General features: G+C 46.1%; 1 protein-coding gene across 2 annotated transcripts; it reads left to right on the top strand.

Annotated features, from left to right (window-relative positions):
* The first annotated feature begins 1,892 nt into the window (after positions 1–1,892).
* On the top strand, positions 1,893–20,001 carry C3H4orf54 (chromosome 3 C4orf54 homolog). 2 transcript variants are annotated; one of them, XR_009052864.1, is made up of 3 exons: positions 1,893–7,332; positions 14,972–15,095; positions 19,944–20,001. XR_009052864.1 is itself a non-coding variant. In XM_057729727.1 (2 exons), exon 1 carries the CDS (start codon positions 1,893–1,895, stop codon positions 7,293–7,295), a length of 5,403 nt encoding a protein of 1,800 aa, XP_057585710.1. In that variant the 3' UTR covers positions 7,296–7,332; positions 14,972–16,183. The 2 variants fall into 2 exon arrangements, 1 of the variants encoding a protein (XP_057585710.1); XM_057729727.1 differs by lacking the exon at positions 19,944–20,001 and having other exon boundaries at positions 14,972–16,183.
* The last annotated feature ends 1,902 nt before the right edge of the window (positions 20,002–21,903 follow it).

Raw genomic sequence — 21,903 nt, 5'->3', positions numbered from 1 at the left:
GCAAGGCTCTGTAGCATCATGGTTAAGAATCAGACAGCCCGGGTTTGAATTCTGCTCCATAATTTCTTAATATCTCTGTGCTTCAGCTTTCCTAACTATAAAATCACTACAGTTATTGGAACTAACTCACCAAGTTGTAATGAGAATTAAATACAGACATTTAAACGTGCTTCAGATAGTGTCTTACACAAAAAACGCTATATAGCTCTTAGTTGTAACTATTATGATTTAAAATTTTTATTATAATTAAGAATCTAGGATTTTGTGCCATTACACATGGTTCTCCATCATAAAAATCTGATTGCAAATTTAGCGAATCCTCTCTCTCGACTTCTTGTTCTTTCATTCCCTTTCTCTCTCCCCCTCTCTGTTTCTTTCTGCTTCCTTTTCTCTTTCACTCTCTTCATCTAGTGCTCTGGCTTTATATCCACATTGTGATACTTGCATATTTGCAGCCTTCCCCACGTCATGTTTTCAGTGGCAGTGATGTGGGCAGAAGGGAGTTGTCCTAGGGAGAATGGCAGGGCTGTGGTGTCCACAGCCCAAGGATGAGAAGGTGGATGCTTCAGTTGCTAGAGGCTCCCACTCCATCCCTGCCCCCCACGCCCATCCAGAGGAAGCAACATTTTTCTGTGTGGGGGTGGCATTCATGTTGGAAGGGGATGGTTGATAGTGTTATTTTTGTTCCCCACAAATGTGAATGTTTAAAATAGTGCTTTATTTAATCGGCATAAGTGACGCATAGACTATGTATAGTGGTGGAATTGGGCCTGGCAGGCAATGAGGCCCAGATCTCACCAAACCAAGAGTGGCGGTTCTCCACTGATAGCACCCAAGGGATCTGCTCTGAGGATGGCCAGCATGGAAACCCCCATCTTGGGCTGCCTGGCAAATACGCTTGCACAACTACTGAATTGTTTGAAATGGAAGGATCTCAGAGCCAGTGAGCTGGGATTTTGGCTTCGTTGCCATGGGGCATGCCAGTGGGTCACATTTCCTCTCTGAACCTCCCTCCAAGCCGCACTGTACTCCTGAAGGGTAAGTGTATTCGTTGTTCTTCTGTGCCTTTTGACTTGGTGCCCTGCAGGTCTGGAATTCAGCCAGTGTAACCAAATCATGAGGCTGCAGCTCAGGCTATATTTAATTGGAGGTTTATTGTCTTGCCATGGTTTTAGAAGTTTAGGGAACTTTTTTGAGATTGTAGGGGTTTGAAGTAGTATCAGTTTTGACCCATGTGCTCCTTTTCAGTGACTATAATTAAAAGTTTATTTAAAGTGTTAAGTTTTAAGTGTTTGAGAACTGCCCTTTTATACTTCGAGTCAACAGTGAGGATTCTAGATGGGATTCTTCCTATTTTTAAACAAACAGATTATGTTTCATAAAGTGCAACTTTGGGGAAGGAGGGACAGAGTGTTTTATTCCTGTGAAATTTTTATTACCAGAACTCGACTGATTTGAGATGAAAGAGAAAGAAAATGCATAGATTTTGAGACAAACATAAAGCTACCATATGTCCAAGGGAGATTTTGAAGTCTTTCAGAGCTGTCCTTAATTGATTTGAAATGCAATGCTGAATTTGGATTTTATTTAAGAACACAGGGGAAAAAACATTTAATCAGACTTGGGAGGGAAAGATGGCAGTGAGTAAAGAATAATTTCATACTTGCTAGACATCCCTGTAATAGATTACATAGGACATTTGGTTGATTTCAATTAGAACCCACATGACTCCTCCACCCCCAGCATTCTCTCTTCATCTTAGAGCCTCTTCTCTCTACCCTCAAGTGTGGTTTCAGTATGACTAGGGACTAGACACTAGAAATATTTCTGGAATGACATGACCCACTCTTACCCCATCCAGGAAAGGGACAAGGCTTCACAAGCAACAGCACATGCTTTCCTTTCATTTCTGGGAGTCCCAGGGTCGACCTACAGATGCTGCTCCTTCCGTGGCCGGTGGCATTCAGACTTGTAGCTGCCGACGGTGCCAGGCAAACAACCGGACAGAACAGCTCAGCTACGGGAAGCTGGCCACGGTCTCGGCCAGAGCAGCAGCCCCCTGGCCACAGACCACCTCTGCCACCTCATCCAGGAGCCTTCCTTCCTCCCTCAGCCTTGCCTGGGCCCCGCCACAGAGGCTGAAGAACTGGGAGGTGGTGGCAACAGCGGCAGTGGTGCCTACAGCCTTGGGGCCAGTCCAGGCACGTGGGACCCTGCTTCGGGCTACTCCGCAGCCCCTTCAGGGCCAGAGAGGGACCCAGGACAGCTCCAGTGCTCACCACTGTCTCTTCCTGTTGCTAAAACCTAGGCGAGGGCTCAGAATGCAAGGCGCCCCTCCTGAGCTGAATCTGCAGGCCAGACCGAAGGAGGTGGGGGACAGGGTGAGCGGAGCTCAAGACCGCCAGGAGCTAAAGCAGCAGCTGCGGCCACTTCCCAAGCCATCAGCCTCCTCCCAGCGAGAAGCCAAATATGTGGAGATGTGCGCTTCAGCTGCAGTCCAGAGGGACAGTCCCCGGAGCATGAGACTTACTCTGGAGCAGCGCCCGGGGGGTCAGAGGGGCTCTCGGAGCCCCAAGGAGAAAGCCCAGGAAGAATCCAGCGGTCAAGAGTGCGAGGCTCCAACCCTCCTGAAGAATCCTGCCTCCCCAGACCTCTCCAGATCTCCGCTCTCCCGCACTGAGGAGGGCAGAAACCTATCCTCTTCCTCCTCCTCCTCCCTGGTGGACAAAGCAGAAGAAGGTAGCCTTTCCAAGATGGATGATACCACCACATCCACAGGGGCTCTGGCCACCTCGTCCTCATCGTTAGGCTTTGAGAGTGACAGTGGTGAGAACGCAGTGAGCTGCCAGTCCAAGGGAGGAGAAGAAGGGAAAAAAGCAGGAGGAGGAGGAGGGGGAAGGAGAGGAGAAGGGAGATGTAGGGGAGGAGAAGGAGATGGAACAGAGTGCAGAGACATTATTGCCAAGTCTCAGGGCAGCAGGGACCCCCCAGAAAATCAGGAGGCTCACTACATCACCACCCACGAGATCCAGCTGAGCGAGGTAGAGCAGGACATGGATTTCGACGTGGGCCTGGCCTCCCGCTGGGATTTCGAGGACAACAACGTGATCTACTCATTCGTGGACTATGCTTCCTTTGGTGGCAGCGACGAGACCCCAGAGGACGTCACCACCCTGACCGAAGAGGACGATGACAACAGCTGCTACCTCAGCACCACTCCCAGCACCAACGCCACCCGGACACCCAGCCCCACCAGCAGTGACCCCGCCCGCCCCAGCGCAGGCAGCAGCGGTGGCGACACCAGCAGCACGGAAGTGGGCAGCGGCCCCTCGGACAGTGACCCCACTCCCCCGCCCACGGGGCCTGGCACTGCCACCCCGCGTCAGCCCTTGCCGGAGCCCCCGGAGGCGGCTTCAGGGGCAGCAGCCGCCGCAAGCAGCTGTGGGGGTGCAGCAAGCCAGATCCTCCTATCAATCAAACCGACTTCCCAGGCTATAAATGAGCCTAGCAACGTGTGTGCAAAGCAAAACATTATTTATGCTGCCAAGCATGAAGGCGACATGAGCCTCCGCGTCTCTACAGCTGCTGAACACAATTCAAGTTCACTGAAGCAACACCCGGCTGCAGCCGTGGCTCAGGACCATGCAAAGAAATACATCGCCGTCCCTGCTCGCCTGCAAACCCGGTGCGGGGCCATCCGGGCGAAGGAGCTGGTGGACTACTCTAGCGGAGCTTCCAGTGCCGTGAGCGAGCTGGACGATGCCGACAAAGAGGTGCGTAACCTGACCTCCCGGGCCTTCCGGAGCCTCGCTTACCCCTACTTTGAGGCTCTGAACATCAGCTCCCGGGAGTCGTCCGCGCTCTCCGAAGTCGGCTTTGGGCGTTGGTCAACCTTCCTGGACTTAAAATGTGGAGGTGTTGGAGCCAGGGTGGAACAGAGCCTCCTCAGGAGCAGCGCAGCCTCTGTGGCTGCAGGTCTGAGGAAGGGCAGCGGGGCCAGGACGACCGCAGACCAGCTCTACATCCAGTCCAAGAAGTCCCAGACCAAGGCCTTGGAGTTCGTAGTCAGCAAAGTAGAGGGGGAGATCAAACACGTGGAGACACCCCTGTGTTTCCAGAAGCAGGTCCAGTCTGGCTCCCGCGTGGTCACCCTTCTCGAGCCTCTGAATTTACGCAGTGAGAGCAAAGCCAGCTCAGCCACCGGGCCCTGCAGGGCCACCAAAGCCCCCAGCAAAGGCCCCGGGTCAGTGTACACGGATGACGGCTCAGAGACCTCTGAGGGCAGCAAGCCTGCCTCCCGCGCTGATGGCCCCCAGAAGAAGTCCAAGTTTGCTTCCAGTCTGCTCAAAAACGTCATCTCCAAGAAGATGCAGCGGGAACACGAGTTCAAAATGGAGAGGGGAGAAGTCAGTGACACGTCCCACCATAACCTCTCCAGCACCTCCAAGGAGACCAAGGGCCCTTCCCCCGGGAGTGAGAAGCTGCGGGAGAGGGGCCTGCAGAGGCAGAGTTCTCGCCACTCGGAGGCCGGCTCTGAGTACACGGTGGTGAGTGTGTCTGATGCAGGTGGGGAGGGGTCCATAGCTGGGTCTAAATCCCCAATTTTCAAAGCCAGTGCCCCTAGGGAGATGTGCCATGCAGGCTCCGGCCGTAATTTCGCCGATGGACACCCAGAAGAAGTGTGTGAAATTAAGAAGAGTGCATCAGAGACTGTCAAGGGCATCTTCCTCCGTAGTCAGAACAGTGCATTCCGGTCGTGGAAGGAGAAAGAGGCTGAGAAGCGAGAAGAAAAAGCCCCCATTGGGAAGCTGAAACTCCCCAAAGGGGGCGACTGGAGGGCTGATCTCGGGGAGATCTCTGCCAGCAAGTCCACCATCATGTCTCGCCTCTTTGTCCCCAACATCCAGCAGACACCCAAGGACAAGCAGCCGGGGAAGCAGGCCACCAAGTACCCTGCTGCCCAGGCCACCTCCACAGCAGTGATCAGGCCCAAGGCTCCCGAAATCAAGATCCGGCTGGGCAGCGTGCAACAGCCAAGCTCCGACTTCAACATTGCCAAGTTGCTCACGCCCAAACTGGCCAGTGGCAGCACCTCGAACCTCTTCAAGACCATTGAGGATAACAGCAGGGCACAGCAGAAACTCTTCCGCGGGGACAACCTGGAAAAAGTGCCCCAGTTCCAGGTGAGAGACGTCAGGGACAAGTCCAAGGCCCAAGGGCCCCTGCACCAGGTGAGAGATGTCCGGAAACTAATCAAAGGGTCAGGGGACAGCAGTGACAAGGGCAGCGTCACCCCAGAGCAGGGGCTGACCGGGCCCAAACCCAGGCAGCTGGCTCCCGCAGCTGGCGGATCGGGATCCCTGTCCCCCATGGTGATCACGTGCCAGGCCGTGGTGAACCAGAGGGACGACAGCATGGACCGAGAGCAGAGGGAGACCGTGGGCAAGGGGGCCGGCAGCAGGGTCTTGAATTCCTCCTCACCGGAAGGGACAGTCTTGGTTCACAGGGCATCTGGCAGGCTGCCCGTGGCCACCATCGCCCCCAATAAGCCTGAGCAGGGCTCGTACCTTCCTGTGCTCAAGATCGTCTCCAAGGCTCAGAAGACCCCAGAGAAGGTGAAGGAGGAGGAGGTCAAGGAGGAAGGAAAAGGCCCCAAGACATCCCGCAATGCCCTGGAGAAGCTGACGGCGGCCGTGAGGTCCATGGAAGAGCTGTACAGCTTCAACAGGAACGAGTGGAAGCGGAAAAGCGACCCCTTGCCCCTGATGACCGACAGCCACGTCCTGTCGCTCATCGCCAGCGAGGAGAGACGAGGGGCCGGGGGTGTCGAGCGGGACCCCGACAAGCTGGCCAAACGGCTGGGCGAGGCGGACGAGCGGGGCTCCGGGAACAAAGGCGGGGTGGTCCTGCGAGGGGGTCACGCAGAGCGGCTGCAGCGGAGAAACTCCAACCCGAGCGCCGAGAGCGTGTCCGCCCGCGCGGCTGCCTTTGAGAGCCTGGCCAGGGAGAGGCCCCGGTCCCTCTATATTCCCCCGGTGCACAAGGATGTGGACAGAACCCAGCCCCTGCAGCCCCTGCCCCCGCTCCCCAGCAACCGGAACGTGTTCACGGTGAGTGCCAGCAGCACCCAGAAGACTGGGGGTGTCGCTGGCAAGTTCCCACAAGGCCCTTCTCCAGGGAGTCCTTCAGCGGCAAAGGGCATCAAATCTCAGGGACTCCGGTCTCTCAAGATCTCTCCGGCCACCCGGGCACCGCTCGAAGAGGTGACCAACAGGAAAAATGGCAGCCATTTGGAAAAGAGCAATAGTGACTGTGAGAATTATCTGACCATCCCCCTTAAAGGAAGCTCTGCAGCTGGGGAGCTTCCAGGCAGGCCTGGGGCTGGGAGGGAGGGGCCCCCAGCCTCCTCAGCCTCCAGTCTCTGCAGCTTGCCCCCCCTGAGTGCCCGCAGTCAGGTCCCCAGTAGCCCCAAGGGCTCTCAGGTCAGTGGAACCAGCCGGCCAGCGTGGCGCACCAAACCAGATAACCCCCGGGAGCTGGTAGCGGCCCCCGCAGGGCCACAGAGCCCTGAGCATCCCCCCACCGCCATCTACCACCAACAGCCACTGCCCTTCACCCTGCAGGGGGCCCAGCCCCAGGTCCTCTGCTTCTCCCCTCCAGGCATGCCTGCCCCAGCACCTGCAGGCCCAGCTCCAGTCCCCACAGACCCCTTCCAGCAGCCACAGCCTCAGCAGACCCAGCGCAAGATGCTCCTGGATGTGACCACCGGCCAGTACTATCTGGTGGACACACCAGTACAGCCCATGACCCGGAGACTGTTTGACCCCGAGACAGGGCAGTATGTGGACGTGCCCATGACCTCCCAGCAGCAGCCTGTGGCTCCCATGTCCCTCCCTGTGCCTCCCTTGGCCCTGAGTCCCGGGGCCTATGGACCCACCTACATGATCTACCCCGGGTTTCTGCCCACGGTGCTGCCCGCCAACGCCCTGCAGCCCACGCCAATTGCTCGCACTCCCGGGGGCGGTGAGCTCTCCCCCATGGCAGCAGAGCCCCTCAGCAAAGAGGCAGCTGTGTCCTTCACCGAGGCCCCCTACTTCATGGCCTCCGGTCAGTCCCCTGCCTGCTCTTCCTCCTCTGTCCCGGCAGCCACATCCCAGCTCGTGGGGGCCAAGGGCTTTGCCCAGCTACACGGCAAGCCTGTCATCAGCATCACATCGCAGCCCCTGGGGCCACGGATCATTGCGCCCCCCTCCTTTGACGGCACCACCATGAGCTTCGTGGTGGAACACAGATGATGAGCGGTCCCCAGAAAGCAGAAGGGAGCAGCTGCTGGTGAGTGAACATCACTTTGACAATCAGGTTTGAGGGATTAAGAGCAATCCTATTTCTTTGTGCTTGAAGTGGCAGATTTACAGCAGAGGAGGCTGTCTCTAGAAATGGGCATTTTGGAAGACTAGCACAAAACGCCATCCAAATTATTAAGGAGCTAATTTTCTTGCCAAGCTTCCATCTCTCCCCGCTCCTCAGTCCCACGGCTGGCCTTCCCCCCTTTGACCTTTTCAAATTGCCTGAGTGTTTTTCCCACAGTGAGTAGGAGGGAAGTGAACCCTGGATCTATCAGGTTAGCCTTGGGTGAAGACTGACAGGGGAAGAAATGAAAACCAGGTCTGGATTTTGCGGAGAGAGCTTCCCTCTATTCTTAGCAGCTGCAGTGACAGGCAGAGACATCCTTGGGAACACTGTTACTCTGGTTGCTCTTCAGAGTAAGCAGTTGAAGACTATTTTCTTATTAGGAGGTTTTGCTAAAATCTGAAGAAAGGCTTCTCTCCCTTCACCACATCTTCCTTTTGAAGCTTCATATACAAAGAGGTTGTATTTTTAAGCTCTCATTGATCTGTTTTCAGACCATCAGCATTTTTATCCTTAGGTGAATCCAATCTTAAAAGTATTTTACGTATACACACACACACACACACACACACACACAGCTTGACCTCCAGGAGAGGAGGAAATTATTCCAGGGCTGCAGTGACTCCTGGAACGGAGCTGCTGTGTTGGATCCAGTTTGTTCAGACTGAATCCACTACGCTCTGCTGCTCACCCCTACCAGGCACTCATTTTCCTATCTGCATTCTCTCCCTTCAGAAAAAAATCGTCTCCCCCTTGCCCCCCTCTAAAGGAAATCAGATGAAGGAGATGTAGATTCTGACACCTGAGTTAATTCAAATTCAAAGACAGAAATCCTTGCTGTAACTACAGTCTGTGGAACTTGATAAGAAAGGTAAGCCTGGATTTTCTGAACCAGGACAATTCAGGTCAAAAACATAAGGCAGGGGCAACCTTCAGATACAGCACAAAGCTGCCAGCACCTTGGGGACAAATTTGCACTCTCATTCTCCTGTCCTTTTCACATGAGGAAAGGTTGACATCATGAATGCTTCTAAGGAGTTTCACTCCTTGCTAAGGTCATACTGAACTGCGAAAGGCGAGGAACACTTTCTATACTTATATGAAGGAAATAAGCCATTTCTCTCTCTTCTGTACTTAAAAGAAACAGAGGAACATTGTTTCTTTCTGCAACAAAAGAGCCTTAAATTAAGAGGTAGGATCATTAGATGAGAGTCCCCAGTGTGTTCTCATCAGCTGTGTTCTTGGACACTCAGACTCTCTAGCACCCATGACACTCATGTGTCAATAAATTCTACTCCTCAAAATGTATCTGAACGTCAGATGATATAATAGTATATTGCAAAATATAAAACCTCCAAATTAAGGGATTGTTACTATGCATCATATTTCTTGGACTGCAAGACAATCCTTGGGTCTTTCTCTAAGAATTCAGGTAAGAGCACAAGCCTCATTTTACTTGCAATCTGGAAATAGATGATTTGAATTCTTCCTTTCCAAGAATTTGCAACAGGCTCTATGTGATGACCACAAATACAGAGGGGAGGGAAGGATTAAAGATAAATAATGTATCTTTTGTTCAATGTAGAAAATACAGAAATTTGCAAGAGAATTCGTTTTGCAGAAGGAAAAGAGTAGCCTCTAGATGAAAGCGTTTTCATCTTCTGGACAGGTGGGATGTTTACCTAAGGCTGTTTGGGATCAGCTAATCCTGCGAGGCCTTTGTGTGAGCTGTGGAGGTGCAGAGCGAGGGGAAGGGAGGACAGGACCCAGAGGAGGGAGGATCCGGGCACAGGCTCCCATCGTATCCCGGTAGCAGCTGCCTCTGGCCTTTCTCCTGTCTGCTGAGTCTGGAGAGATTAGGCCTGGAGTTGTTTCCATCAGACACAAATACAAATCAGAGTTTTTTGCACCAAAGTTTTGAACAGTGATTTCTTTGAAAGCTTTTCCCTTCTTTAACGTTTATTTTAGTCCACAGCCCTAAAGATAGACAGAAAGGTGAAAGACTAGTCAGGAGCTTATTATTAGCTTCTTGTGTATAGGCAAAAACCTAATTACCCAAATTCAGATAATAATGAAAATCCTTCAAAACTCACAGTCCTGAGACTTCTATGCCACTTTCCAAAGAAAATCAGATACATAAAAAAGAAGTGTACAGTTCTTTTCTTTGGGTGAAAAAAATTTAAGAACGGTTCAGATGTATCAACAGTTACACTGTACACCCCCATTCATCAGCTCATGTTCTTATGGATGGTCAATGTACAAAGGCTTGGCAGCTGGTTTCAGTTTAAGATTTCCTTTGAAAACCAGACTTATTCCCGAGTTTTTCCTTGAGGTAGAGTAGGGCTTTATGTGCCCCTTTTAACTAGAAGTCACATAAATGATTTGATCCAAGCACAGCATTTCACAAAGAAGAAAACTGGGGCTTAGAAAGAAATGGTTTTGCCGAGGTCCCCAGAGAGTGAGAGAGCCAGGACCACGCCATGCGCTGTTTGTTCATTGGTAGGAGGCATGAAACAAAAGAAGGATGGCAGAGAAGAGTAATGAGCCCCGAACTGGCAGCCAGGACACTTTGGATCTGCTCTGCCTCTCCGGACATTTGTAAAATGAATGTTTGAACGAAATGCACTAATTCCCTCATTCATTGAACAAACATGAATTACATGCTTCTATGCCACCAGCCGCGATGTACTCTGCAGCGAGGCTATAAACCCACATGTGACCTGGTACTGTCCCACAATCCAGGAGCCTGCACTCCAGCTGGAGGACACAGATCGTACACACAGAACTGCAAAACCAGTGTTCAAGTCCTGTCTTAACCTTTAAGATTCCTTCCAGCTCAAATAATAAGTATTTCATCATCCATTTTTAGCTGCACGTTGTAACAGGGAGCCTTGCTTTCTCCCCCGTGTAGATTTGAACATAACCAGCTGCCGCTACTCTCATTATTCTGTTACGAATTTTCCTCTAGTTTTGCTCTTATAGGTGGGTCTTTCCTGCTTCTCTTCTTCCTGTGGTCAAAATTGCCGTGCTCCTCAAACTTTGCCAGGTCACAGCCCATCTCAGAAGATGAGTAGTAATATTATGTATTTTATTTGTATTTAATAATGACATCAAACATTGTGATAAATGGACCAGGCTGTGCCCAGCCGGTGGCCCAGTGGCCAGAAAGTCACAAGAGGAATCCACTGGTAACACACCAGTGTGCTGGGCACAACAGTTCAAGACTTCACAACTCTCTCCTTTTTTCTTAGGCCGTTTCTGTTCCAGGCTTTTGTTGTTTGTTCGTTTTTGTTTTGAAAGTTCCTTCTCCACAGGATCTTTGATGCCTTTCCTGATGAGATTATTTCTGTTTTAGTTTTCTGTCATTTGAGGCATGTAGCTGTATTTTTCCTTCCCTAACATATTCACTCCCATGCTTTCTCCCCTCCACCCACTTAGATGCCATGTTTTTGCTTTAAAGTTGTATTTGAGACTTGATACTAAATACCACTTATAAGGGCATAAAGGTAAACATGTAATAATAATAACAGAAAACTTTCATTGGCCCCGTGCCTGCTACCCAGTGGGTATTACAATTCTTTTGTTTCCTTTGAATGTCTTTTCTTTTTTCTGTAAAACTTTACCCATTTGTTTGTTTCTTCATATCTGAGTGTGCTTTGTGTTGTTCCTACATCGTTGGTCTTTCTTTTCTCCTCGCTTCCTCAGAGTTCTTTCTACCCCCTGAGCAGAGCCCCAGGCATCAGCAACCGAAGGGGAAAGAGAAAGAGGGGTGGGTTCAGGGGGAGCTGTTTTCACAGGGTTTTCTGAGGGGGCCCTACGGGGTGCTTAGGTCATTGAGCCCCATGCCCTTGTGTTAAAATTGCAGGAGGAAATTGAGGCTCGGAGAGGTTGTGACCCTTCTTAAGTCACAGTGTCCCTCTGGGGCAGAGCTGGGACCCAAAACCTGAATTACCCAAGACCAGAGTCTACCTTCCATTTGGGTCTTTCTTACTGCTTCCCCAGTCACCTTCTCTTTTTCTCCCCAAGGCCACCCTTCTTTCTGATCCTCCATCCTGGGGTCAGGCCCACAGTTTACTTCCACTCTTTTCTTCCCTGGCCAGTTGTTGGAGAATTTACTTTGTTTTTTGCTAATTTTTTAATTTCTTATTATGGTTTCTCCTTGTCCATTCACTTGAAGTTGATTTAGGGTAACACCCTTCTCCTCCCTCTTCTGTTTGGGGTCTGCTGTCATCACAGACTGGACGGCTTCAAGGGCGGGCTTGCAGCGGTGGCTTTTTCACCTGCGCCCTCCACAGCCTGTGCACGAGGCCAGGTGGCGGGGCTGCAGGCTGCAAGCTCAACACTTCCTTTTCAGCTCATGCCGTGACTACCTTCCTGAATCAATTCATGTATATCTATTTTTTTTCCCTAACTTGATTGTGGCTTCCTCTCCTGATTATTATATATAGCTGCTGTTTTATTTTATTATCTTCCTCATGTCTTTTTTTTTTTTTGTGCCATTTCTTTTCTCCCTTTCTCTTTTCTTGGATTGTAGCATTCCCCATTCTTATTATTTTGTGCCTTTTGCTACAATTTTATTGCCTTTGTATTTTCTTCTCAACCCTCTATAAAATTAATAAGAAATGAAAAGTAGTAGCTAATGTGTATTATCATTTATTATAGACCAAGATTTAACATGGTGCCACTCGGTTCTTTAAACCTGTGGGTACTATTCTTACCCCTATTTGACAAGTGAAAAAACGACTCGTCCCAGATCAAGAGATCAGCCGAAATCCAGGCCCTTCAAGCGCAGGGGCCCGTCCTCGTGTGGATGACCCCTGGTTTGCCCACTTTCTCTCTCTCTGCCCTTCTCGTCTCAGTTCCTTGCTGTGAATTGTCCCTCTTCCCTAATTTGGAGAAAAAAAGGGTGGGAATAAAGTAAGAAATTGACCCTGAATCTGGTGATTTCTAGCATATACTACGCCTCCATGTGTCTTTCTCTTTTGATTGAAAAATTAGCTCTCCTGGGACTGCCCTGGTGGTCCAGTGGTTGGGACTTCACCTTTCAATCCAGGAGGTGTGGGTTCAATCCCTGGTCAGGGAGCTGGGATCCCACGTGCCTCGGGGCCAAAAGAACAGAACATAAAACAGAAGCAATATTGTAGAAAATTCAATAAAGACTTTAAAAATGGTCCACATCAAAAAAAATCTTAAAAAAAAAAAAAATTAGCTCTCTTATGTCCCAAAGAGAAACAGTTCCAGCACTTCTAGGGCCTGTGGCTCCCAATGTGTGTGTTGAGGGGGGGTTAATTTTGTGTGTACGTGGGGAGAGGCAGGTGTGGCCTGTCCCTGAGAGCGGGAGCCCGCTGGATACCGATGAATTCATACAGTTCAGTCAAAGGGAAACTGTGTGGCTTTGACTAAAACCCAGGTATCTGCACCATAATGTCAGGCAGCCCTGGCCCAGAAGCTTCCTCCTCTGGACAAGTGCCTGGCCCTCTCTGGACCCCAGTTTCCTCAACTGTAAAATGGGGATACCTCGCAGGAGCGTTGTGAAAATTGAATCGTAAAATCATTGCAAAGGACATGGCACACAGTCCATGGCATGTAGTAAGAGTCCTATCTCCCCTGGAGACTAGAAACTCCTCAATGCCTCAGAAGCTTCTCATCTCTCAGGGGCCTCTGCCTAGACAGAAAGTCAGCCCTTATTCCTGCAGACTCTCAGGGCGGCACCAGGGGCTCATACCCAGGATTGCTTGATGTTTCCCCAAACTGGAGGTCATGCCCACAGCTCTGCCGTCCCCTTTGGGCTGCCTGATCCCCTGGAACAGGCCAGGTGCCTGTGGTCAGGGTCCTCTAGGACCCCCCATGGCTTTCCAGCATGTTATACAACTCTGGGTAGAGTTTGCCTGCTGCATGTGATGATTTTCCTCTCTGTCTGGGCCCAGGCCTGTGCGGAGCAAGAGAAAATCTGACCCAACATCCCTGCTGAACTCCGTCATGTGTCCTGGTCCTAAAATCATGGGATGACATCCAGGCCAAACTGCCTAGTGACACAGTGCATTCACTCCTGTCTCTTTGCTGACTTCTTCGTGACCCTCTGCTAGGTTCAACTGGCAATGTTTATTATTTCATCCTTAATAGGAATTGGAGCACCTTTATTACTTTCCAGGTTTCAAACAAAATTCCTCTGAAGTTAATATAAGCAGAAGCAGTATCCTGCGAAGGAATGAAAAGGCCGTATCTAGACTACGGATCCCCCAAAATGATCCCAGAAGCTGGTGGAAGCAGATTTTTCCTCCATTCCTCAGACTGCTCTCCCCATCCTGTAGTGTTCCCCCCGCCCTTTTCTCACTGTTTCTCTCTCTCTCTCTGTCCCACCCCTGCTCAGGGAGTCCTTGCAAACCTTGCTTCACAATGGGATTCAGCCTGAGCTATCATTAGATGCTTGGATCCACATTAACATTTTTCTTCTTAGTCTTCTATTTTCTTCTCCTCCCCTTGTAATCATATTTTCTTTTCCTGTTGCTGCTCTGTGTGTCCTAAGGTTAAAAAAAAAAAAAAAAAAAGCTTTAGCCAATGAGAAGTTTCCAAACCCACAACAGTCCCTTTCCTCTTAAAAGTCATTTCTCCATGTAAAATAAGAAAGAGTAAAATCAACAAATTTGAAATATATACACATGAGCTTTAAACCCATAATTATTCTTATAGACTTCTTTTTCCTTAAGCATATATTTAACACAGGTCAGTTTCTAGATGGCAGGATTAAAATATCCTTTGCCACACTACTCTGATTGCATATAATTGATTAGATAGCTGTTATTTGATGCTTCTTAGAGGTGACTTTTCACATGATAGAGTCTTCTAATCCCTAACAAATATTACCTGGAGGCCACTCTTTTTCTGTCTTCATAATATTACGTTCAAATATCAACTCCCAAAGGTTAATTTTAAAAAGTTCTTTAGGCAAAGTTCTAAGAGATATACTATATCGAAAGAAAGAGATTGACAGAAATAAAGGGCTAATTTTCAGTAAGCTTTTAAACATGTCAATGCTTGTCTTAGAATGGATTTAACTAAGTTATAGGCTCTAACCAGTATACCTCATTTTAAACAAAATGCACAGTATGAAATTCCACATAATTTAGGCAGTGACCATTCACTTTATAGAGTTTATTCATTTAACTAGATTAATAACTCATGGTAAATTTCAAATGTTTTAATTTAGTTTAAATATCATTTTTGTGTATTTTAAGAACATATCTGTTACACTATTTTATCTGTTATGGATGATTTCAGTAAAACTAAATAACTCTAAAATCATTTTTGAATGGTTGACTGTATTTAACTCAAGTTTCAAAGAGAGGTTCCATTTGGGACAATTTCTTAAAGTCAGTAGGATGTCTAGTAGTTTCAAAAACAAATTCACCAAACACATTTTAAAATGTGAACTTCAATATTATTCACACTGAAATTAGCCAAATAGTTAAATAAAATGTATCTCGGCATTTTTCTTGCTTTTTTAAGAGTGAGATTTACTTCTAGAATTAACAATCTTTTCTTTGACTATGTTTGTTTATAGGAGCAAGATAGAAAAATGGACTCATCTTCTTAAATCTGAAGTTTGCATTGTAACAGCACTGAGAATTCATCTGGAAAACTTCCTCTACATATGTTATCCTTAGTTTTTGCTTCTTATAAACCAAGTGTGTAAGTTTCTATATTTTTCTGAATAACCCTGTTAAGACAGTTTGTGTTATTCTAGTTTTACTAAGCTGATTGAGTGGTTGCATTTTTCCCGTGTAAAACTATTTCTTTTTATACTTTAATACAGAATATAAGCTTTCCCTTCATCTTTCCCTCCTGCATTTGTGACTAGGCAAACAATCTCTTACATGTTCTCATAGTTCAGTCAAAACATACAACAGAATGGGATTGGTTCTGTTGTAAAGCAAATGAGCAAATCAGTAATTTGTATCACAAATCTCCCTACAGGTTCTTGGAATATATCAGGGCTGACTGGCTGAGTGGTAGCACTTGTTTGGATTTAAATATGATGGGTCTGCATTTTGAATCATATGCCAGCCAAGCCTAGTCATTCTCTTGGTTATGTTTTACATGTTCTTTTATTGGGTTTAGCATGATTTCAAATGTGATTGTGAAAGACAGTGGTTTTAACTTTTGTGCCTCGTTTTAACTTTCCCATTGGTACAATGCCATGACACTATGTGTTGCCTTAAAATAGAATGGCTTGAAAGACTGGAGAGCCAGTGGTTGCATTTAAAATTAAGTTCTTAGTTTCAGAAATGTGTAAAATATCTATTTTCCTCTAGAATCCAACCTTTGGTATGAGTGTATAGGATTATTTTTCTTCTTCTATGATTCCCTCCATAGTTGCACACTTCTGTCTCTCACGGATTGTTTGGAGCCTGTAGAGTGACCTGTTTGGGGCAGTGGAGTAGAAAGTAAACTCTGATTCGGTGGCTCTGATTCTCTCCAGCCTTAGCCATACCAATAGCAGTGACCTAGGTTTATATCACTTGCTCCTTATGGTTTTAAGAGGTGTCGAGAATCCAAATCACAGAATCTTTCATTGACATTCAATACTGCCTCAGTTGTAGCCCAGTTCTGAAGGTTATTTTAGTGAGTGTTTATGGTGAGTTTTGAAGAGTTGATTGAACAGATAAATGTTTAGCTCGTCGTAAATAGAGTTAATATATATTCAACAGCTGTTACATTGGAATATTTTCTTTTTAAAAGAATAAGTTGAAGATTCTCCCAGGCTTTTTTTTTTTTTTTTTTAAAGCAATCTCCTCTTGTTTACTTATTCGTTCAAAGATTCTGGTAACTTTTTAAGAATTATTTTGATTTTAATGATCAATATTGGTTTCTGCTTAAAGCTGCTTCTTGAAACCACAGAATTCGATACTATTAATGACTGAAGGTATGGGTAAAAAACTATGAGACTTATTTTTGTATGATTTATGTAATCTCATTACTTTGTAATTATACTTTTCATCTCAGTTGGACTCTTTAAAAAACAAAAAACTCAGTTTCACATTCAGGGCCTTCCTTAAAGGGATCTTACTCTGAAAAGAAGTTCTGCTGGGTAAAGGAAGGGTTTGAGGTAGGAATAGTCAGCTCTGGTCACAACTCAGTCAATTATTGGGCTGATGAGCTATGAAATGAAGTGATAGCCTGTATAAGATGTGGAATATGAAATATGAAACAGTCTCTGTGTTTGGAAAAGATGCCCTTGTGCCATACTGGGTAAAGTGTTATTCCTTTGTCATAAGACCTTCTTACCCAAGTACATCAACAGATTCACCCCAGAAGTTACTTGATTTCTCACCATTGGGAAACTTCTCTTATAGCATCAGCCCTTCCTCATTTTCAATAGAGATGTGCTGGGTATGAGGTCACTTAATATTGAAACAAGAAAGTAGACTCAATCAAAGATCTCAAACTTTTTAATACTCAAAGCAGCACCATGAAATCTCAAGTATTTGAACATATCTTGTGAAACTCAGATAGGATTTGGTAGATAGAACCCAGAACTGATGACTGTTTTAAAATGACATGTGACTTTTAGGAAAACCCAATACTCGTGTTGAGGAGTCAACTGCTTGCCAGGTCTTCAAAAAGAGAGACATCTCCTTTCCTAGAACATGTGGTAGAGTTCTTACCTACCAAGGGTCTGGAGGGTCCCATAAGCTGTTTATCACTATTTATCATTTATTTATCACCAGCAGATCTGAGCCTTAAAATCTCACATTGAGGTAAACTAGGACAGAAACTAGGAGAGAAAGGAGAACTTTTCATTTGTCATTTCTATCAGAGAGGTGATGTCCTCTGAGAAGCTGCTATGGATGTAGTAAATGTCCAAGTGGTTAAAAATGTGACTTTAAAATAGTATTCGATAAACACCATATCATCTACTGATAATTTTATGGTTCTCTACTTCATCAAGCCATAAAAAAAAAACAAATCAAAGCTGTTAGGCCATTTACGACCTCAAGTGCTAGGGAGGAATACTTTTTAAAACAGGAGGTAAATCTAAATCCTCATTTTCATTGTTTTATTTCTTGAGGTCACATTGATATTTGAATAAAATAGTTGTGCCCTTCCTTTTTCAACCAAAGTTAAGTAGGAAAAACCAAGAGTCTGTGAAGCCTTCCGACCCATGAAACCATTACCCTAACAGTGTCCTTTTAGCTACTAAACTACCCTTTTATGGTTTATGTACACAAAACCATTAATAAAGCACGTAGCATTTCCTATATAGTGCCTGGAGCATGAATCTAATTAGAATTGCAGAGTCTGGCTTTTGCCATTTCCTCTCAGGGTTACATGTGTGACTCCGTTTTCCAAATGAATCACAGGGAACTGTGTGTAGAAATCTTGGCCCATTTCCTCTTTTTCCCTTTTGGTTAAACTGTAAGGTTGAAATATGCTCCATTTGAATTATTTTTGGAAGAGTGAACAAATTTGTAATCAGTACGAAAATTTAATTCACCAGAATGGATTTTCTTTGAGAAGCACTCACTGAAATTGCCCTCAGGACGAAATGAAGCCCAAGTATGCAGTTGGTGACTTAACATATAAGCTCTCTGTATGTCTGCCTGTGTCTCTGTATGTCTGGATGTGTATGGCTCTCTGGATGTCACTGAGTAAGCTAAAACAAATTACACTTTGACATCTTTGTGATAAATCTTAAATATTAACACACATTTCAAATCTATCATATCACTAGGAAATATCTAGCGATATAAATTTCTTTTTCTTAATTTCAGATTTGACTTCATCATTCTTGCCTCTTAAAAAGATTTAATGCATTGTAATTATTTTCATATTTCATAGAAATGAAAGTCTGTGTTTGCTACAAATTGAATGCTCATGCTACCTGAAATAATACTTTGGACTGCAGGACAGTGTTGATTCTTAAGTATATTGACTATAATCTCATGATAAGTATATATTATATGTGCATGAGAAAACACATTCAATAATAGTCTCTGTGTTTAAAAACTATCACAGTATACGTTTTCCTACGTGGTGCTTGAGGAGTTTCATTCTACAGTTTACAAGGTGTAGGTTTGCACCCCAAATTCTCAGGGTATGCTATTTTACCCAAATACTTGAAAGAAAAAGGTGCCCTGTATTTTATCAGTACTGTTGAGGGGGAAAATTATGTGTAGGTTTGCTTTAGAAAACTACTTATAAAAATCAACTTCACCAATTATGTTAGGCTTTTACATAATTCCTAAGGAGGTATACATATAGATATGATATATATTTTCAAGAGACTGTTTCTATATTCTTAACTTCTGGGTCCTAAGTAGACCTCACAGGTGCATAAAATCATTAATAAAGCATGTAGCATTTGCTAAATTGTACCTTGAGCTTGAATCTAATTAGAATTGCAGACTCTGGCCCTCTGGGGGAAAAAAAAAAACATGTCCATCTGCAGCACATGTGATTACAAGGCCCAGGGGAGGATTCTGAAAATTGGACTCATTTGTATGCCCCATGTCTCAGAAGAGAACTAAACGTTCACAGTAGCATTTGTAAGCTGTTAACATTGTTGTTTCATGTTGCAACTAGAGCATATTATTAGTTATAGTCCTATTTGATTCATAATGGTGCAGAATAAAACACACACACACACACACAACACACATCAAATTTGATTTCTTTTTTTAAGTCTCCTACTTACTTTTTATAAGCTAGTGTTAATGGCAAAAAGTCCTTTCCAGGGCTCCCTGAAATTACCTATCATCCCTGTATCCTTTTTCTAGCGGGTGCTCCTTTCTTTTTCTCCCCCTTTGAAGATGTAGGTTTCTATATTTACATTGAAGTCATCTTATTGTACAGTGAAGACAGTGGTGGTTGAAAAGAATGTGAAGACTGAGGAAGTTAGGTCCCAAACAGAGGAGAGTAAATTGTGTGGTAAATGGAGAAAGACACTGGATAATGCGGAATTATACCCCTGACTATGAGAGAAGCCAGCGGGAAATGGAAAGAACGTGAACATTTAAACTGCTCTCAAGATAGAAATCTCGGTGGAAGAGTTCCTACTCGAGGTCTGATGTGATTCAGTTATGGACTGTAGTGAGCATGGCCACTGGGACTGTGAATCCAGCCCGACAGCTCTGCGAAGTACTTTGTCAGTGGATTGCATATGGAGAAAACTACTTAGACAAGGACTGTGAAACTAGCCTACTTAGCTTTAATTGCCAGCATTTGTAAGTGATTGTGCAATCTTGTGTAACGGTCTTTTATTTTGACTCTTGTGGGAAAAAAATGTGTTATTGGTTTTGTTTTTTTGTTTTTTGTTTACCAGTAAAAGTAAATGCAAAGAAAACATGCATTGTTTGTCTTTATTTTAACTGAAAAAACAAGCTTTGGACATTTTCATTTTCTTCGGTCTTCTAACTTAAATCCTTCCTCTAACTAAAATGCTCTATTATAACGTTTCATATCCAGGTTGTATTTTCTCTTGCTGTGGTAACCACAAACTTAGTGGCTTAAGACAATAAAAATTTATTTTACAGTTCTGGAGGTCAGAGTCTGGTATGGTCTTTCCCTGTGACCGGAGTACTTCACCTGATCAACCAAAGGCATCTAACTGCTTGCATCATTAAGTAGCATTGTGAGGGGCACCTACCAACGTGTGGGACGCTCCATGGACACCAACGAGCGACCCAGATGACGAGCATCCCTGAGGGGCCACACGGAGGCCCAGGGGAGTCACTGTGGCCATCCGCCTTCCAAACCTAAATCTCCGAGGCACACGTTTCGAGACCCACTGCACAGGGAGCATCAGTGCTGTAAAGTGGCAAGCACTCGTTGAAGTCACTATAAACCTTAAGATTGAAGCCTCCAAAAGACTTGAAACTACACGCCGCAAAAACACACATCCAGAATTCCTTACCTATGTCCAGGGTTTGGGGGCGGTGGGGCAAGAAATTAAGTTGAGGGCAGTTCCAGGCCTTATATTTTCCTGAGTCACCCCTGGCTCCCAGCTCTTGTTTCCAGTGAATTCTCAACTTCCGTTCTTCCCCTTGGCCTCAAGTGTGCACCGCTTCACTCGGCACTGCGTACCTCACCAGGCTTCGTGGCAGGACCCCCATCCCGTCCTGAGTATTCCAGACTCCAGACTGTATACGTGTGGCAGGGTTTTGCTGAGAGCTTAGGGTCCGTGGGATGGAGATTCGCAGATGCTCCCTGCCACGGCAGACATCTGCATTAGCAAACATCTTAACCATGAGCACTGGCATCCCCGTTCTTCATACAGCCCCCCGCCATCTCTGGCACTAGATAATTTTGCTGGTTGTTGAGTTCATTTGTGCTTTAGCCAGCCTCCCTATGGCTATATCCATCTCCCTCTCTTCATCCTCTGCTTCCTCTGCCCCTTAGCTTGCGGGCTGAGAATCCTCTCATTTCCTATTATTTCTTATGTAAAGCAATTTAACCACCTAACGAAGCCCTACTGAAGCAGATCCACTGCACGATGTCCAGAACCATTATTCTAGTTATGTATTGCTGAGTAACAGTCATCCACCCCATCACTTAATGGCTTCAAAAACACAAAAATCATTTGTTTAACTTGTGAGTCTGCAATTTGGGCAGAGCTCGGCATGGGAGGTTTGGCTCTGCTTCACACAGCAGCTTGACTTCCAGGGAAAATCTACTCACATGACTAGAGAGCTGATGATAGCTGTCAGCTGAGAGTTCAGCTGGAGCCAGCCAAGGCCTCAGTTCCTCTTCAGCTGGGCCTCTCCATGGGCTGCTTGGGCTTCCTCAAAACATGGTGGCTGGGTTCCAACAATGAGTATCCAACAGACAGGAGCAGACGTTGCCCGTTTCTCAAGGCCTAGTTCAGAAGGTGACACGGCATCACTTTTACCATACTGTTTGACAAACAATCACAGGACCCAGATTCAATGGGCAGGAACACAGTCCCAATGCTCAATGGAAAGAGTGTCAAATAATTTGGAAACTTGTTTTAACCACCATCCTCATTAAGGGGTGTTTTTAAACAGATACTTTTTAAAAAAGGAATTTTCAAGTTAGTTCTTAGCTTAGTGTAGGCTTAAAGGTTTTAGAAAAAATCTAGAATGAGAATGGTCTATACAAGACTTGTTGGGCATGCTTTGTGTGTGTGTTGGGGATATGCTGGAATCTCAGAGAGCAGACTCTCACTGTTGTATTTTCAGCGTGGAGGGAATCAATGTTTAGGAATGAGTGAATGCCTGCTATATGCCAGGTGCTCTGATTCACGAAGAGGTTAGGATTTCAGGAAGCCTTTAAACATGGTGAGAATGCCTGATACGCTGATGAAGCTCTCTAGTCTAAGCCTTGTCAAACGCGTGGAGATTGAAAGAGGAAACTGGCCAACAGCCACAAAGAGGAGATTCACGCCAGTGACCCAGCATGGGGCAGGCAGGGAGCAAAGAGGGCTACTGTGAAGAGAACCAAAACACCAGTGCAATAGCAGGAGACTGAAAATGA

Source organism: Hippopotamus amphibius, chromosome 3, assembly GCF_030028045.1.
Source record: "Hippopotamus amphibius kiboko isolate mHipAmp2 chromosome 3, mHipAmp2.hap2, whole genome shotgun sequence".
In the NCBI taxonomy this organism is placed as follows: domain Eukaryota; kingdom Metazoa; phylum Chordata; class Mammalia; order Artiodactyla; family Hippopotamidae; genus Hippopotamus; species Hippopotamus amphibius.
This window is presented reverse-complemented; position numbering and strand designations above follow the sequence as displayed.